A 14,872-nucleotide genomic window follows, 5' to 3' on the forward strand; every position below is an offset into this window, starting at 1 on the left:
ATTCTCGAGCCGTGCCGTAACTTCCCCAATGAGTTTTTTTGTTTCGTTTCGGGTAATGAGAGGAGTCAGAGCGATAACCCTCCTCCCACCCCATCCTTGTCATATGTTCGTGTCGATACAGGATGGATGGATCGAACCAGGATGGGATCTTCAAAAGTAGGAGACATTTTCCGATCAACTCAACATATTGGAAATGGCAGGATTGGACGTTCATACCCCAACCAAGATAATGTGTGGGGCTTCACTCCAGGAAATAAACCAGTAGGCTCTTTGAAGCCTGACAAGTGGCCCCCTCTACCATTGTTCCTTCTGTAACAGAAAGGTTATTATTAGTTACATGTATACATCATACTTCATCCCTCCCACTCGCCTTGGTAGGGTTTTTTATATGGAACTGTCGTCTCAGACGAGACACCGATAAATCTGTATGGGGTATCTACGATGCATCAGCTAATGGGTAACCTGTCCACCAGACTAAATATTGCAATACTCCATGTCTGTGACGTGAATCAAGTATTTCATAGATTTCGTAAAGGTCATCATGAACTGGTCCTGGAGTATGCAATCTAGGCTCTTGTCATGTCATATCTGCAGGTTTTAGAAAACTGATATGAAATACGGGGTGAACTCTTTTGAACCGAGGGAGAAGTCGAAGACCAACTGTCACAGGATTTATTACTCGTATAACTTGAAATGGTCCAATGTAATTTGGACCTAGTTTTTTGCTAGTTAAAACGAGATGTAGGTATTTAGTCGATAGATATACCCAATCTCCAACATCATATTGTGTTTGTGCTGATCTTTTTTTTTATCTGCTTGGATTTTATATGCTTTCTGCACTTTTTTCAAAGCGATACAGACTGAGTTCCATTGCTTACTTACTTTATCTGTTTAATGTCATGACATTTTTTTAATACTATTGATCTTAACATGTTCAGCACATATATTTTAGTTCCTCACCATGCGATCCCATTTTTCATTTCTATTTTATTTTTATTATTTATTAACCATTCATCTTCCACTAATATTGTAGGTAAGTCAGTTGTAGGTATTGTGGATCATAAAGATTCTATCCTATTAGTAGCCGGTATCAATGGTTGGATTATATTCTCTCGCACACTATTATACTGAGGACGTCTTGACAAAGCACCGCCATAAAGTTTTTCCCTGATGGGACATATTTTAACGTGAAGTTAAATCTTTTAAAAAATATTGCCCAGTGAACTTGCTTTGGTGACAACTGTCATGGATTTTGGAGTGCTTCTAGATTTTTATGATTGGTCCACACCTCAAACGGTTGTGAACTTCCTTCTAGTACATGTCTCCAGTTCAGTAATGACCAGTGAACAGCAAATGCTTCCTTCTCCCAAATTGCCCAATTTCGTTCAGCTGGACTAAATTTCCTAGATATATACGCACATGGTTGTAAATTACTTTCTTTATTCCTTTGCAACAAAACAGCTCCTACCGCTATATCGCTGGCATCCGCTTGAATGATAAATGGTAGAGCTGCATCTGGGTGTTTCAATACTGGCTCTTGTGCAAACAGAGCTTTTAGTTTATCAAATGCTGTTTGACATTGGTCAGTCCATTTTAACATAGCACTTGGTTTTGGATTTCCAATACCAATAGATTTAGTTCGTAATAAATCCGTTAGTGGTATAGCGACATCAGCAAAACATGGAATAAATTGTCTATAAAAATTTACAAACCCCAAGAAACTTTGCAGTTGTTTCCTGGTTTTCAGAGCTTGCCATTTTAATACCGCTTCCACTTTTTCAGGGTCCATTTCCACTCCTCATTCTGAAATACAATATTCCAAATAATCTAATTGTTTAGTGTGAAATTCACATTTTGATAATTTTACATAAAGTTGGGCATCCAATAATTTTTTAAGCACCTGTCTGACTAATTTAATATGTTCTTGCTTAGAATTAGAATAAATTAAAATATCATCTAAATACACTAACACACCTTTATACAAATGTTCATGTAGAACTTCATTTATCAATTGCATGAATACTGCTGGAGCTCCTTGCAATCCGAATGGCATAACATCATAGTAGTAACTACCAAGGGGGCAATTAAACATTGTTTTCCATTCATCTCCTTTTCAAATTCTTACTCTATAATAGGCTTCCCTTAAATCTAGTTTCATAAATATACGTCCTTTGGCTAGTGTAGCTAATAAGTCCTTCATTAATGGTAATGGATACAATGGCTCTACACATATGGCATTCAACCCTCGATAATCCACACATAAATGCAACCCTCCATCTTTTTTTCCCCGAAATAACACTGGCACTGCCATATGGGATCTTCCTGGAGTGATAAATCCTCTTTTAGAAAATTGATGTATTTTCTCATTTCTTCCAATTCTTTTTGGGTCATTGAGGACATTCGTGGTTTGGGTAATGCCACTCCTGGGACAATCTGTAGGTCGATGGGGTGGTAAACAATCAGTACCATCTTCCTTGAATACATCTGCTAAGTCTTCATACTCAATTGGATAGGCCTTTTCGGTAAGTGTTCCCTCTCTTATTTGATTTGTATTATTTGAAGGGCGAGGCGAGCCATCATCATGGCATGGTGGATTAGGACCGACAGCTAGACATAATTTACGATAACCCCCTTTCCCAGTGTATAGTGGGTTCCCATTTATCCAGCCAAGCTAGTCCCAGAATTAATGCTTTGCTCATGTGAGGAACCACCACAAAAGAAATCCACTCCCAGTGCTCCCCATCACCATTTTAATATATTCAGTTCTATGAGTTGCTGGAGCTCCACCCAATATAGAACCATCCATCTGTTCAAATTTAATAGGAACACCTAATTTAATAACTCTTAAATTTATCAACTACTGCTTGAGTTATTAAACATCTTGTGCACCCTGAATCTATCAATGCCCCCATCTTAATTCCTTGATCAGTCAGTTTATTCCATAAATCCAAAGGTAAAATAAAAGGATGAATGGGTTTACTTACCATTGGGTCATCTGGCATCTCATTATCCATATCAGCTTCTCCCAATGTAGTAGATTGCATAATAGATCTTTCATCTTCCACTGGAATATCTGACGAATTAACTATTACTCCCCTTGCCTTGTCTTGGTCATGCCGATCTCGTCTACTTGGTTTAGTCTTATTAAATTCTGAACCAGATCGAGGATCTTTCACTGCCATAGGTTGAATTGGACAATCCATAGCCCGATGCCCTGGTCTATCACAGTAGAAACATTGAAATATTCTCCTATTATTTTGTGTCAATATTATTTTGGGTTGTGGTTTTGTGCTTGCGCTTATAAACTTTCGTGGTTGTATTAATCCTTCCAGCCTCAGTTTCAAACGACGCAAACCATCACCTAATTCTATCGTCACACAATACCAATCAGTCAATGTAGCATACAAATCTCTATATAAATAAGCCTGATGTAGTTTAGGGTCCATCCCTTCTTTAAATATATGAATTAATAAACTCTCCGGTAATGACGGGAGTTTACTAGCCACTCGTCGAAAATCATTTACACATTCCCATGCTTTCCCTTTTTGTTTTATAACTAGCAAATCCTCTTCTGTCTTCTTGTCTGCTGATGTATCTTCAAACCGATTTCTTAATGCATCAAAAAATCGTCCTATATCCCCCAATTCCTCCACCCTATGGCGATATAGATCAGATGCCCATTTGTATGCTTCTCCCACTAACACTCCAGTAACAGCCACTACCATGGACCAATTTGAGTGGTAACAATGGGAGTATAAATCAAAATGGTTTAATACTTGGCTTAAGAAAATAGCCACTTTATTTGTATTCCCATCAAATGTGGTTGTTAGAGGAGGGGGGCCCTACCTCCCTGGTACTGGACCTTCCCAATGTGCTCCATAATCCAGGTCCTGCGGGTCTACTGACCGAGGTCTCATGGAATATCTATCTTCCCCTATGTTCTTATCCTCCATTCTCCTAGAATGGAAGTCCGATGTGTCCAATCCTCTTCCAACCTCAGACTCCTGAAATCTTAATGGACTGGATGCATATAAAAGGTCCTTTTCAGAATATGATACTTGTTTCTGAATTGAGGTCCCCCTTTCGTTTGTTCCTTTTAAAGTCACCTCTCTGAATTGTATCCTTAACATTTCTAATGGGTCACTTCCTGGAACTGCCCACTGACTTTCATCAGACCCAGGCTAACATTTCACTTTCCAATCCATTGGACACTCCCTTTGCCTATATTCTTTCCCCTTCTCCTCCTTTAAGCCAGGGTCTGGGTCACTTAATCGCACCTTAGTTGTTTTAGGCTTTACTACAGGTGGTACTGTCAATGGCACATCCTCAGGTGCCATTACTACAGGTGGTACTGTCAATGGCACATCCTCTCTCTCCATTTCCACAGTCCGTTTTTCATTGCCCTCTCCACCATCGTATCCAACCACTTCTATGCCTTCCTCCACCATCCATTCCGGATCTGTGCCTGTGGCATTACTCACAGTAAACTAGGTTTTTGAAAAGGTGAGCGCTGACTTTCTGTTAGCCTCCATTTGAACACGTAGGAATTCTAGCAATGAACTATATTACTCACAGGATTTGTTGTGAATAGGTATGTTTATTTTCGCTCGTTTTCCTTCAAACACGACAACAATGGATATACCGGATAAAGTCAGTGCTGAGATCATTAATCTCTCAGCGCAATTTATCATGCAGCCCCACCCCATGCAGCCAACTAACATCCGCCCTCTCCATTAGTCCTACACGCCTCCATTCCGCAATTCTAAATGCAACTAATTACCAAACAGAATGTGGTTTTAATTCTCGAGCCGTGCCGTAACTTCCCCAATGAGTTTTTGTGTTTCGTTTCGGGTAATGAGAGGAGTCGGAGTGATAACCCTCCTCCCACCCCATCCTTGTCATATGTTCGTGCCGATACGGGATGGATGGGTCGAACCAGGATGGGATCTTCAAAAGTAGGAGACGTTTTCCGATCAACTCAACATATTGGAAACGGCAGGATCGGATGTTCATTCCCCAACCAAGATAATGTGTGGGGCTTCACTCCAGGAGATAAACCGGTAGGCTCTTTGAAGGCCGACACTTCCAGAGATAGAGAATCCATAGTCTCTATAGATAGGCTGTTCTGTGGCTGTATAGATCTTACTGCCTTGCAGTTTGCTCTTATTGCAAATGAAATCTAGATAGCTGCAACTTATATTCATTATTTCTTGTCCTAGTTTCTGTGCAAATGGAAAATATTTCATGACCATCTTCTCTTTGATACTGTCAGCCCTACTTGGCTTTATTCACAAATTACTCTACTCACGTTCATCAGGCAAGGTAACAAAATCAATACTTGAATATGTACATTTATTTTTACAAATTAATATACAAAATGATTTTTGTAAAAACTACAGTAAAACTTTATTTTATTAAAACATTTGTGTATTTGGATCCATTAACAAAACTTGAAAGAATTTACAGTAAAACACATATTACTGCTACATAAGCAGTATTGGGACTAACTCTTTTCCTTAAAGAGAAAAAATAAGAGAAAACTCAGTATGAGAATTACAGTCACTATTTTTTCTCATTATTCTTTCAATAGCCTGTTAGCCCATTCAGTGTTCAAAATATCCAATTCTTATAAGAACTGAATTTGAAATTTTAAACAAGGGCTAGCAATTTTCTCTTTAAGTACAACACAGGACAAATAAGAGCAGAGGGATTTTACAAGCCTCTGAGTAAGGCAGGGCACATGAGTACATTCTGAGTTTTCCCCTTGAGATACCAAATAAAAATTAAGTAGGTCATGAAACAAGCGCAGCATTATGTTCCTTGCAGCCTTAGTTTCACGAGCAGCCCTAATTTTAGCTTGCCCTGATAACAGAATAACTGAGCGAAAACTAGATGGTGCTCTTGGTAGCCAAGAGCCATAGTTGCACATGGAGGGATCTCTGTAATGATAGGTATTTCGCTTTCTTTCCTTTAAATGGAATGTGCCTGCACGGGAAGTGATGCTATAGTTTTTTTTATTCGTGCGGCATTCCAAGCCATCAGTTTTTACTTTATTGGTATCCAATAAAAATTTAGAGGAGAATAAAATTTAGGAGAATAAAATTTAGAGGAGAAATTAAACCTGTGACAAAATTTCCTCTTTTGTACAAAGTGCATGTTCGGAGTTTCATTTGTGGTTACAAACAATCACTTCATTCAGGAGAGCAGAGAACGCCCAGTAATTACACCCCACTATCCCGAGAGAAAACAGCAGGACTAACGCGCGCATGCCCTAAAACGCCAGGGCCGGATCAGGTTCTATGGTACACAACAGCAACAAAACTAGATCTTCTGAAGTGACGCGCATGCGCACAATGTCTTTCATCGCGTTCTATGCAACGCCCGGAACACGCGCACATGCGCAGTAAAAAAAAGGTCTCGTTACGGAATCCGTCTTCCACCTTCGTCTTCTGACCGCCCGCAGGCGACGATATAATGACGTCACGGCGACGCTTGTTGGCGGTAGTTTGAAAAGGAGAATGCGCTTTTCTTAGTTGTGATAATGTCGGCGTTGAGTGCCTTTGGGAAACTCCCAACACTGAATTCCGCGACCATTTTGGTACGTATCGGGCCGTCGAGAGAACGGGTAACGTCTGCGCTTGCCGTCCCTTCTCCGGTTATCGGTTCTGAGGTCCTGAGCTGAAAACGGGTAAAAAAAGTGACTCCGTCCTTCAGCCAGTGGTCGGGACGTCTGTCTCTTTTTAGCCCGCTGAATTGATTTGGGTCATTTCAGCTTGACGCGGGAGTTGCGCTGAAACTTTCCAAGGAGCAACATCCCGCGGAATGATTGTGCTTATGTAATAGTCACGCCTCTCGATCCGAAGGGAAAATCTGCAAAGTAGATGGCTATGGAGATTCTCAGTCATCCAGGTCGTGGTTGTCTCAAAGTTGCTTTTTTCAAGAGACAACTGGACTTCCAGAAAGTCCAGTTGCCTCTTGAAATAAAGCATCTTTGGGACTGCAAAGTAGATGAATATCTTTACGAGTATGAGCCTCTGCATTTATTAATTATCCCAGGTCCCAGCAGTTGACGGCAGCTCCTTAGCCTATCTCAAGAAAAGCTCCCGAGGTTTGGATCTAATACTTTGGTGAGATGACATCTGGAATTTCCAGATACATAGGCTGGATTGGGAAGTTGAAAAAGGATACCGGAAGAAAATTACTACTATAATGTTGCCAAGTAAACTAAACTAAGGAAGTGACAATGACACATACTGAAAATAAAGACTACCTATTAAATTCCTCCCAGTTAATAGCTATATTTTCTATTGAGTCTGATAAAATTTGTCTAATTGAATTTGATAATAGAAGAATGAGGATAACAAACGTATAGCAAATTAGAATTGATCACTGTTTTTCTTGCAGCTGTTTGAACTAACTTTTTCCTCATTAATCCCATAGTTGGTGGGAACAAATGATGTTTTCCAGCAGCAACTAGCAGAAACTATACTTAAGGAAAAACAAGATTTGAAAATAAATATGTAAGTAGTGGAAACAAGACTCCACTTTAAAAAACATTGCCAAATTTTTGTTCTCACCTGCGTTTTGTGGAATTCTATAGAGCACTTGTTCATCTAAAACAATGACTATTGTGGTCTATGGCAGGGGTCACCAACTTTTTGGACCTCAGGGACCACCAAACTCATAATTTTAAATCACAGGGAACACTAACTGGTTCTGTGGGCATGGCCTAATTTGTGGGTGTGGCTTGGTGGTCATGTGATTGGCTGGGCATGGCTTGTATTATAAATATTTATATAAATATTGAATTTTTTATAAAAAGCAACTTTTACCCAAAAGCAGGCAAAGCAGGCAGGCAGATTGAGTTGCTCACAGATTCATTCAGAGATCTATCTATCTGTCATCGGCTAGCTCAGTCTGTCACATAAAATTTGCTTGCAAGCAAACACAAAATTAACTCACAACACACCATGTATGTAAATGTTGATTTTTTTAATTTAAAAAAGAGCAATTTTTACCCAAAATCAGGCAAAGCAGGCAGGCAGATAGAGTTGCTCACAGAATCATTCAGTGATCTATATATCTGCCATTGGCTAGCTCAGTCTGTCACATAAAATTTGCTTGCCGTGAGTTTGCACTGAATAATAGAACCTTCAGTCCTAAGGGAGGTTCGGCTGTGCTTAGCTAGAAAGCAAGAAATCCAACCATTTCCTGCTTCCTAGCTAATCCAAATCTCCCAGCACAGCAGAACAGCTGATGGTCAGAAAAATAGTAATTTAGCAGGCAAATTTGCCAGATAAGGAGTGAGTGGGCCGGGAGGGTTCCCGCAGGCCATGTGGGCAGCGCAGCCTTGTGTTTCTGCGCAGCCTGGATTAATTGCTTTGGGGGGGGTACTCGGTGAGATTTCTCTGCGGCCCATCAAAATTTTCTCACAGCCCACTAGTGGGCCATGGCCCACCAGTTGGCAACCACTGGTCTATGGTATTATGGTAAAGTACCATGCTCAAAAATGAGGAAATATATGTCCAATCTGTATCTGCAGAGCCCTTGCTTTTAATTATGTTGTCAATTTCTGGGAATGATCTGGGCTGTGCACTAATTCTGGTTTCTGTTAAAAATGGGGGTAATCCTAACTAGATAATAGTTTACTGGTTGATGACTGAAGTAGAGATTTGACTATTTAATGGAACTGTTACATTGTTCAGCAATTGCGTTAATATTTCTTGCCAATATCTGGCACATAACAGTTTTATGTCACTTTCTGGCTTGTTATAATGGGATTGTAGCCCAGTACACTTGGAACTAGCAGAAGTTAATATTCAGATAAAATCAATAGCTAGTACTTAAGTGTAACCATACTATGTTACATTTGTAACTATTTTTTTCTTTCTGAAGTGCTGTAGTTTAGTTGAATACTTCAGTGTTAATATTTTCTTTTCTGATAAAGCTTCTTTAAAACAAACTTGGTTTGGGTCTGTTGACTGATTTTTTTTTTTTTTGGTAGCCATTTGGCAGCCTCTCTTCCTTTACCTGTAGAGAGAAACCACATTCGACCGAGGATCGATTTGATTGTCTTTATGATTAATGTTCAAAGCAAATACAGGTATGAACAGAAATATATTTGACAGGGAGAGAAGGGATTTGCTTGTTTAATTGCTAATTTGGGCAAAGTGTAATAAACTCAAGGGGGAACAAAAGTTTACCTATTTGCATTTGAATAGATTTGGAAGCTATAAACTCTCATTTTTAAATATTGTTCTAAAGTATGTAAAATTAGGTACATTAGGTATGTTCTCTGGTTTAAGTTATTTATAAAACAGTAAAATAGGGATAAAAATCAAAATAAGTTAGAATGAAATCCCATTTAATAAATTGCTAATATCATTAAAATAATAGAGTTTTTTCTTCTAAACTTGAATATTATCTAGAGAAATTTGCTCCTTGAGGAATTCAGTAACATAAAAGAGATTATGTAGAAACTGAAAGCAATTATTTTCTAACTGAAATGTAAATAAAAATTCCTTTGAAACATAAGCATTTGTTCATTAATGGGGCTTTTTTTCTTATGATTTATTAAAAGCTGTTATCATTAGGTCATGAATATAGCAAGGGATATTTTTGCATTTGTAAAAAAAAATAACCCTGCATTTTGTTTCCTTTTATTTGCTTTTTTCCAGTTTTGAAGATATAGAAGCTTCCCTTATACATGTAGATGCAAACTTTTTCCTTGGAAAAGTGTGCCTTCTGGTTACTGGTGGTATGTATGAGATACATTTGCTGCTTAAAACAATCTATCAAATCTAACTACTTGGCAGGCAGTCTATTCTATTCAACAACCAGCATTTTGCCTCAAATGTAGCAGGTTGATACTTAAATTCTGACAGCTAACTAGTGCTCCATCTTGCATACTTGTATATTTTTACTTAATAATCTATTACCATTTAGCAATTTGTTATACCAGAATCAGCTATGTTTAATGTTCAGGGTTTTTATTCAGGGCTTAAATATAAATGCTTACTGTTTTTACCAATAATATATTATTGATATGAAATAAAAGAAACAAAATAATATCATACCTGGTAAAAAAGACTGAAAATGTATTTTTTTCTTATCTTTTAAAAAAAATAGTAGGTAGAATGAATAAAATCAGTGTGGATATGGATGCTGTCTGGAAGCTAGCAGACCGTTACTGTAGCCCTGTCTTGTTCTGTGAGCTTGAAGTAAGACCTCTTGGGTTTTTTTTTAAACTACATATACAGTTGTTTTGTTTAGGTAACAAATTCATTTTGCAGTCTAATACCAATATATGCCAGTTTTTAAATAATCAGCCAAATAACCAACTATAAGTCTAAGTGCTATTGCTATCCTTCTTATTTCTGTTTCCAGTTATTGAATCACTGTCTCTATTAGCCTTTCCAATGTTCATTTACCAATCTGGCAAAATTAGAGCAAAGTTATTTCATATTTTCCCCCATTGTCTATCTATGAGAAGCTGCATGCTAATGGTTTAATTTTTTCCACCTTGCCCAATGGCTTCTTGGAGAAGTTGATAGTTTCTAAAAGAAAGTGCAGCTGTCTTAAGGTTGACTCAGCCTTCCATCCTACTGAGGTGGGTAAAATGAGGACTCAGATTGTTGGGGGCAATATGCTGACTCTGTAAAACATTTAGAGAGGGGTTATAAAGCACTGTGAAGCGGTATATGTGTTATTGCTATTAGTCCACATAATATTGCCAGGGGGCACATGTGCCTTGATCTGCAACTTCCTACCCTTGAGGTTATTTTTTGAGTTATAAAAATAGTCAAGTGTGAGGAAAGCTTATGGTCAATGAATTGATTTCATCAATAAAAATAATTATAAATCAAATAAGTATAATTCTTGTGCTTGCCCATTAAGTAAAGATATTGTAGTTGTGAAGAATTGCTTTTGCCCTACTCAGTATCAAGGTGAAATTTTCTTGTGGCTTTTCCCGAAGAGAGTGATAAAGAATAATCATGATTAATGTAACAATGAAGTAATTCCAAAATTTTGGGCTTGGGAGGAAAGAGCTATCATAGTGCAATTGCTCATATAACTAAGGCCTGTTACTCACCAAATACTGACAGCAAATCTATCACAAATAAATGTTTAATTCTACTTTTAACTATAATGGAGCAGCTGTAATGAAAAAAATAAGCATTTTTGCACTTCACATTTTCAGTTGGATGTTATATTTTTCTGAGCTCAGTCAAGCTAAATTCGGGTTTGGAACTCTCCATTTGCTACAGAGGAATGGTTGAAATGTGGCTGGCTTGCCTGAAACTTTGTACAGATTTATTCTATGCAGATAGTCCTTGACTATAAGTAACCTTTTTCAGTGCTGTGTCTATGGAGACTCTCAGTCATCCAGATCATAGTTGTCTCAAAGGGGCTTTTTCAAAGGCAACTGGGCTGTTTTTTTCTTTAAGAAAGAAGTTTCGCTTCTCATCCAAGAAGCTTCATTAGGTGTGATGCTGGGGTGGTGGTGGAAGGATAGGTTCTGACAGGATGGTGAAATGGAATGTAGTCATCAGGAAAGTTAGCAACTTCAACAGATGCAAAAAAAAATGTTGTAAATTGAGAACTACCTGGTAGTAATTCCCTGTACCTGGCAATATACTTTCTCTGGCAGATGATGAAGCTGGGTATAGTAATTAAGTGGCCATTTGGATTTACCCATTTTTGCAGAACAAGGATATATTTTACTGTCCTCCCTGTTGTTATATCAGGTAACAATTGTACAGATATTTTAAAAGTGCTGTTTGATCTTTTGTTTTCCTCTTTTCAGTGTGAAAAAGTCAGAACTGTCACAGCTCAGAGACTTCTCCGGATGTTACAAATATGCGCTGGTCATGTATCGGGGATATCTTCCCTTTCCTTCAGTTCTTTAATGAAATGCTCCAGTGAGGACTCAAGTTATTTGACATAAAACATTGTTGTATTTTCCAGTTTTATTATCTGTGGTTTCTGAGTGGTCTGAACATAAGTATCACTCTATCAGAAACAAATCTTACCTACTATTTTTTCATATGGGATAGGGGTGGTGTCTTAAAGGAGCCAAATTAGCCTGGACTTATCAGTAATTATGATGCCTCCTTCTCAAAGTCTAGTTCTCAAGTATATAGCAGGCAATCAAAATTGTTGGCATATAAGCACAGGTATAATACATGAAAACTCTGGTGTTTCCAGAATGAATTGCTAGAACAAGTTTCTTAATGCCATTTACGTACAGATAAATATCTCCAGTGTCTTCAGGATCTTCATGAAGAAAAGTGTTTCTCACAGATATATATATATCAAACAAAATGGAATCCCTGCTGTCTGCAGCACATAGAACACGTATTATCCTGAGCAGAATGTCAGTGACAGGTTGGGCAACAAAAAAAAGCAGATATTTGATTAATTATTATAGAGCAACTGGCCTTTTGGATAATTAGAGATACATATCCAATGCAACTCCCAAAATTGGAGGGTTTAGGATCAAGATGAAGTTCCATTGAAAAGGGCTGCAAATAGTGCATCTTCTTTAAGTCATTTTTGTATGGAAAGCAAGTATTTTTTCTGAAGAGTAGCTTTTTTTTTAGTATATTTTTTTTTATTATACTAAACATTAAAATGCACATTGCAAAAAAGGGGGAAAGGGAGAAGATAATACAAAAGCAAAATAAACTAAACAAGACTACAAAAAAGTGCATACAAATCCAAACATATACATAAATTGCCCGCCCAGTTGAATACTGAAAAATATATTTCAAAGATAATAACTCTTTCCCCCTTGCAAAGCAGGCACACAATTTATAAATTTCTACAACATTCTTTACCCGATCCACTTAGCCTGACCTACTGACCAGGTAAAACCAACAGCCAAAGTAAACTTCAGAGATCTCTGTTAATAGTCAATGTATTTCCCTCTTAGAATGTCCATGATGACTTCTGATCAGTATGATCATTGTCTCTGGTCCATTCAGGATAAAATATTCTTGATTGATCCTTAATTATTAGACTTTCCCTGAAAAATATTAATTGAGATCTTTCCTAACAGTGGAATTTTATTTCCCAAAGTCATGAGACACTTGTGAATATCTCCACAGCATTTGTAGTTTTAAAAGTCTCTTGTAAGTTATAATAGAACGGCTCATAACACTTGTTTTCCAGTTGGATATTGTGAATCCATTTCCCAATCTCCCTCAATCTTGAAAGTCAAGTTCATCAGTGATCATTTTTATCAATCTTAAGTCTTTAAAATCCATAGTTCAGGAGTGACCAGGATCAATATTGGCTATTTAGCTATATTCCTCCCACAAGGTGGTATCTTTTTATACTGCCTTCATAGATTTAAAAGCAGTAAACAGAAGAGTTCATCTGCCACTCTCAAATGATTTAGGACAAAAGATGGCCTATTCTATTCAAATTCTATTATATCCACTAGAACAGCTAGCACAACTTCTTTATGCTTTTTTTCTTTTTTTACAATTTTGTCCCTTGAGCTTGCACAAAAATTCTTCAAAGCTTTCTTATCTCTATAAGTTCTTTTTTTTTCTAAGCATGTGTCTGTTGCTACACTGCAATTGGAGAAGAACCTCATGAAAGTGAAGGATAAATTGTGGCTGGCTATACTAAGCTGTCACCTTAGATTAACCCTCTTCCTGATCTTTCCATCCCCAACTATGAGTGATAATTTCCAATCCAACTGAAAAGAAATAATTGTGACTAAATTCCCCTTTATGGCCTATTGTGCCTCTACTTAATAGGGGTTATGAGCAGGCCAAAACTCTAATTAAACAATGCATAACAATGCCAGTTTAACTTAACTAGGACCCCAAACTTCATCAGTGAAGGTCTCAGGTATTTTCCTTCACTCTTGACAAATTGAAAAGCCTTTATTTTTTTCACAATGTCATTGTTCTCCTTCAGCCATGCACAATGCAGAAACTTGTCAGAATGATAATCCTGGGCATAGAGGAACACTAGCATGTTCTCCAGTGCTCACATTAAAAAAGTACATCAACTTCATCCTCAACAAGTATCCAGGGTACCTGTGACAATTGTATATTTCTCTGCTACTTCTGGGCATCAGCTGTGCTACAACATACAGTGTTGGTAGTACACAACAGTACACAAAATCTGCTGGTTGATGACTTCTTAGCCTCATTTAGATGTACATACTCCTAGTTTGCTACCACAGTGCACTCTCTTTAATTTATCCTATTTCTACTCAACATTTTGTAACTTTTTATGTCTATCCTTTCCAATCCCTCTTAATACCTTTTACATACCTATGTCTTCTTTTATTGACTATATTCCTTCCTCAGGCCTATTCTGTTCTATGATTATAATAAGGATTTTTGTTTTTCCTAAATTGGCATTGGGGGTGTGTGTCTGAAAGCTCAGAAGGTGCCCATTGGCACCATGGTAGCGAAAACTTCATATATTGTATTAGGAGGGTAAGATCATCCAGGTTCAACTTTATTCATATATTTATTGATATAATGTGTGATGAGGACATGCCATTTTGAACATCTAGAATAAATAAAGTGATTTTAAAAAATAAATGTGGATTGCCATCTTTCTGTCTCTCTCTCACATACACACAGTACAAATTGCAATTTCTACTATTACCTCAAGATGGTGACAGAAGACTTATCAAATGCATGTAGTTAAATTTAAAGATTTCAGGCTGCTGCTTATATACATGCTCATCCAGTTGCATGAGAGGAGTGCAGCATCTAATCCAACAATAAAAGTTAAATGCCATACAAATGTTGCGAAATTATCAGCCTCTGAGATAAAATATGTTAAGTTACATATTTTGATGAGATGAATTAAAAACGGGTGATAAATGTGCTGGTTGACT

At 37.6% G+C, this 14,872-nt stretch overlaps 1 protein-coding gene across 1 annotated transcript; it reads left to right on the forward strand.

Moving 5' to 3' along the window:
• The first annotated feature begins 6,383 nt into the window (after positions 1–6,383).
• CENPM (centromere protein M) lies at positions 6,384–14,570 on the forward strand. The gene is made up of 6 exons (XM_026697176.2): positions 6,384–6,598; positions 7,441–7,520; positions 9,005–9,103; positions 9,678–9,757; positions 10,129–10,220; positions 11,807–14,570. Exons 1-6 carry the CDS (start codon positions 6,542–6,544, stop codon positions 11,945–11,947), a joined length of 549 nt encoding a protein of 182 aa, XP_026552961.1. The 5' UTR covers positions 6,384–6,541; the 3' UTR covers positions 11,948–14,570.
• The last annotated feature ends 302 nt before the right edge of the window (positions 14,571–14,872 follow it).

Source organism: Pseudonaja textilis, chromosome 5 (assembly GCF_049901715.1).
Source record: "Pseudonaja textilis isolate UNSWEBS1 chromosome 5, rPseTex1.2, whole genome shotgun sequence".
Lineage (NCBI taxonomy): Eukaryota > Metazoa > Chordata > Lepidosauria > Squamata > Elapidae > Pseudonaja > Pseudonaja textilis.

Coding starts and splice junctions, on each gene's coding strand:
- CENPM (XM_026697176.2), top strand. CDS start 6,542: ATGTCGGCGTTGAGTGCCTTTGGGAAACTCCCAACACTGAATTCCGCG. Junction 6,599..7,440: donor TGAATTCCGCGACCATTTTG/GTACGTATCGGG, acceptor TTAATCCCATAG/TTGGTGGGAACAAATGATGT. Junction 9,758..10,128: donor GTGCCTTCTGGTTACTGGTG/GTATGTATGAGA, acceptor TAAAAAAAATAG/TAGGTAGAATGAATAAAATC.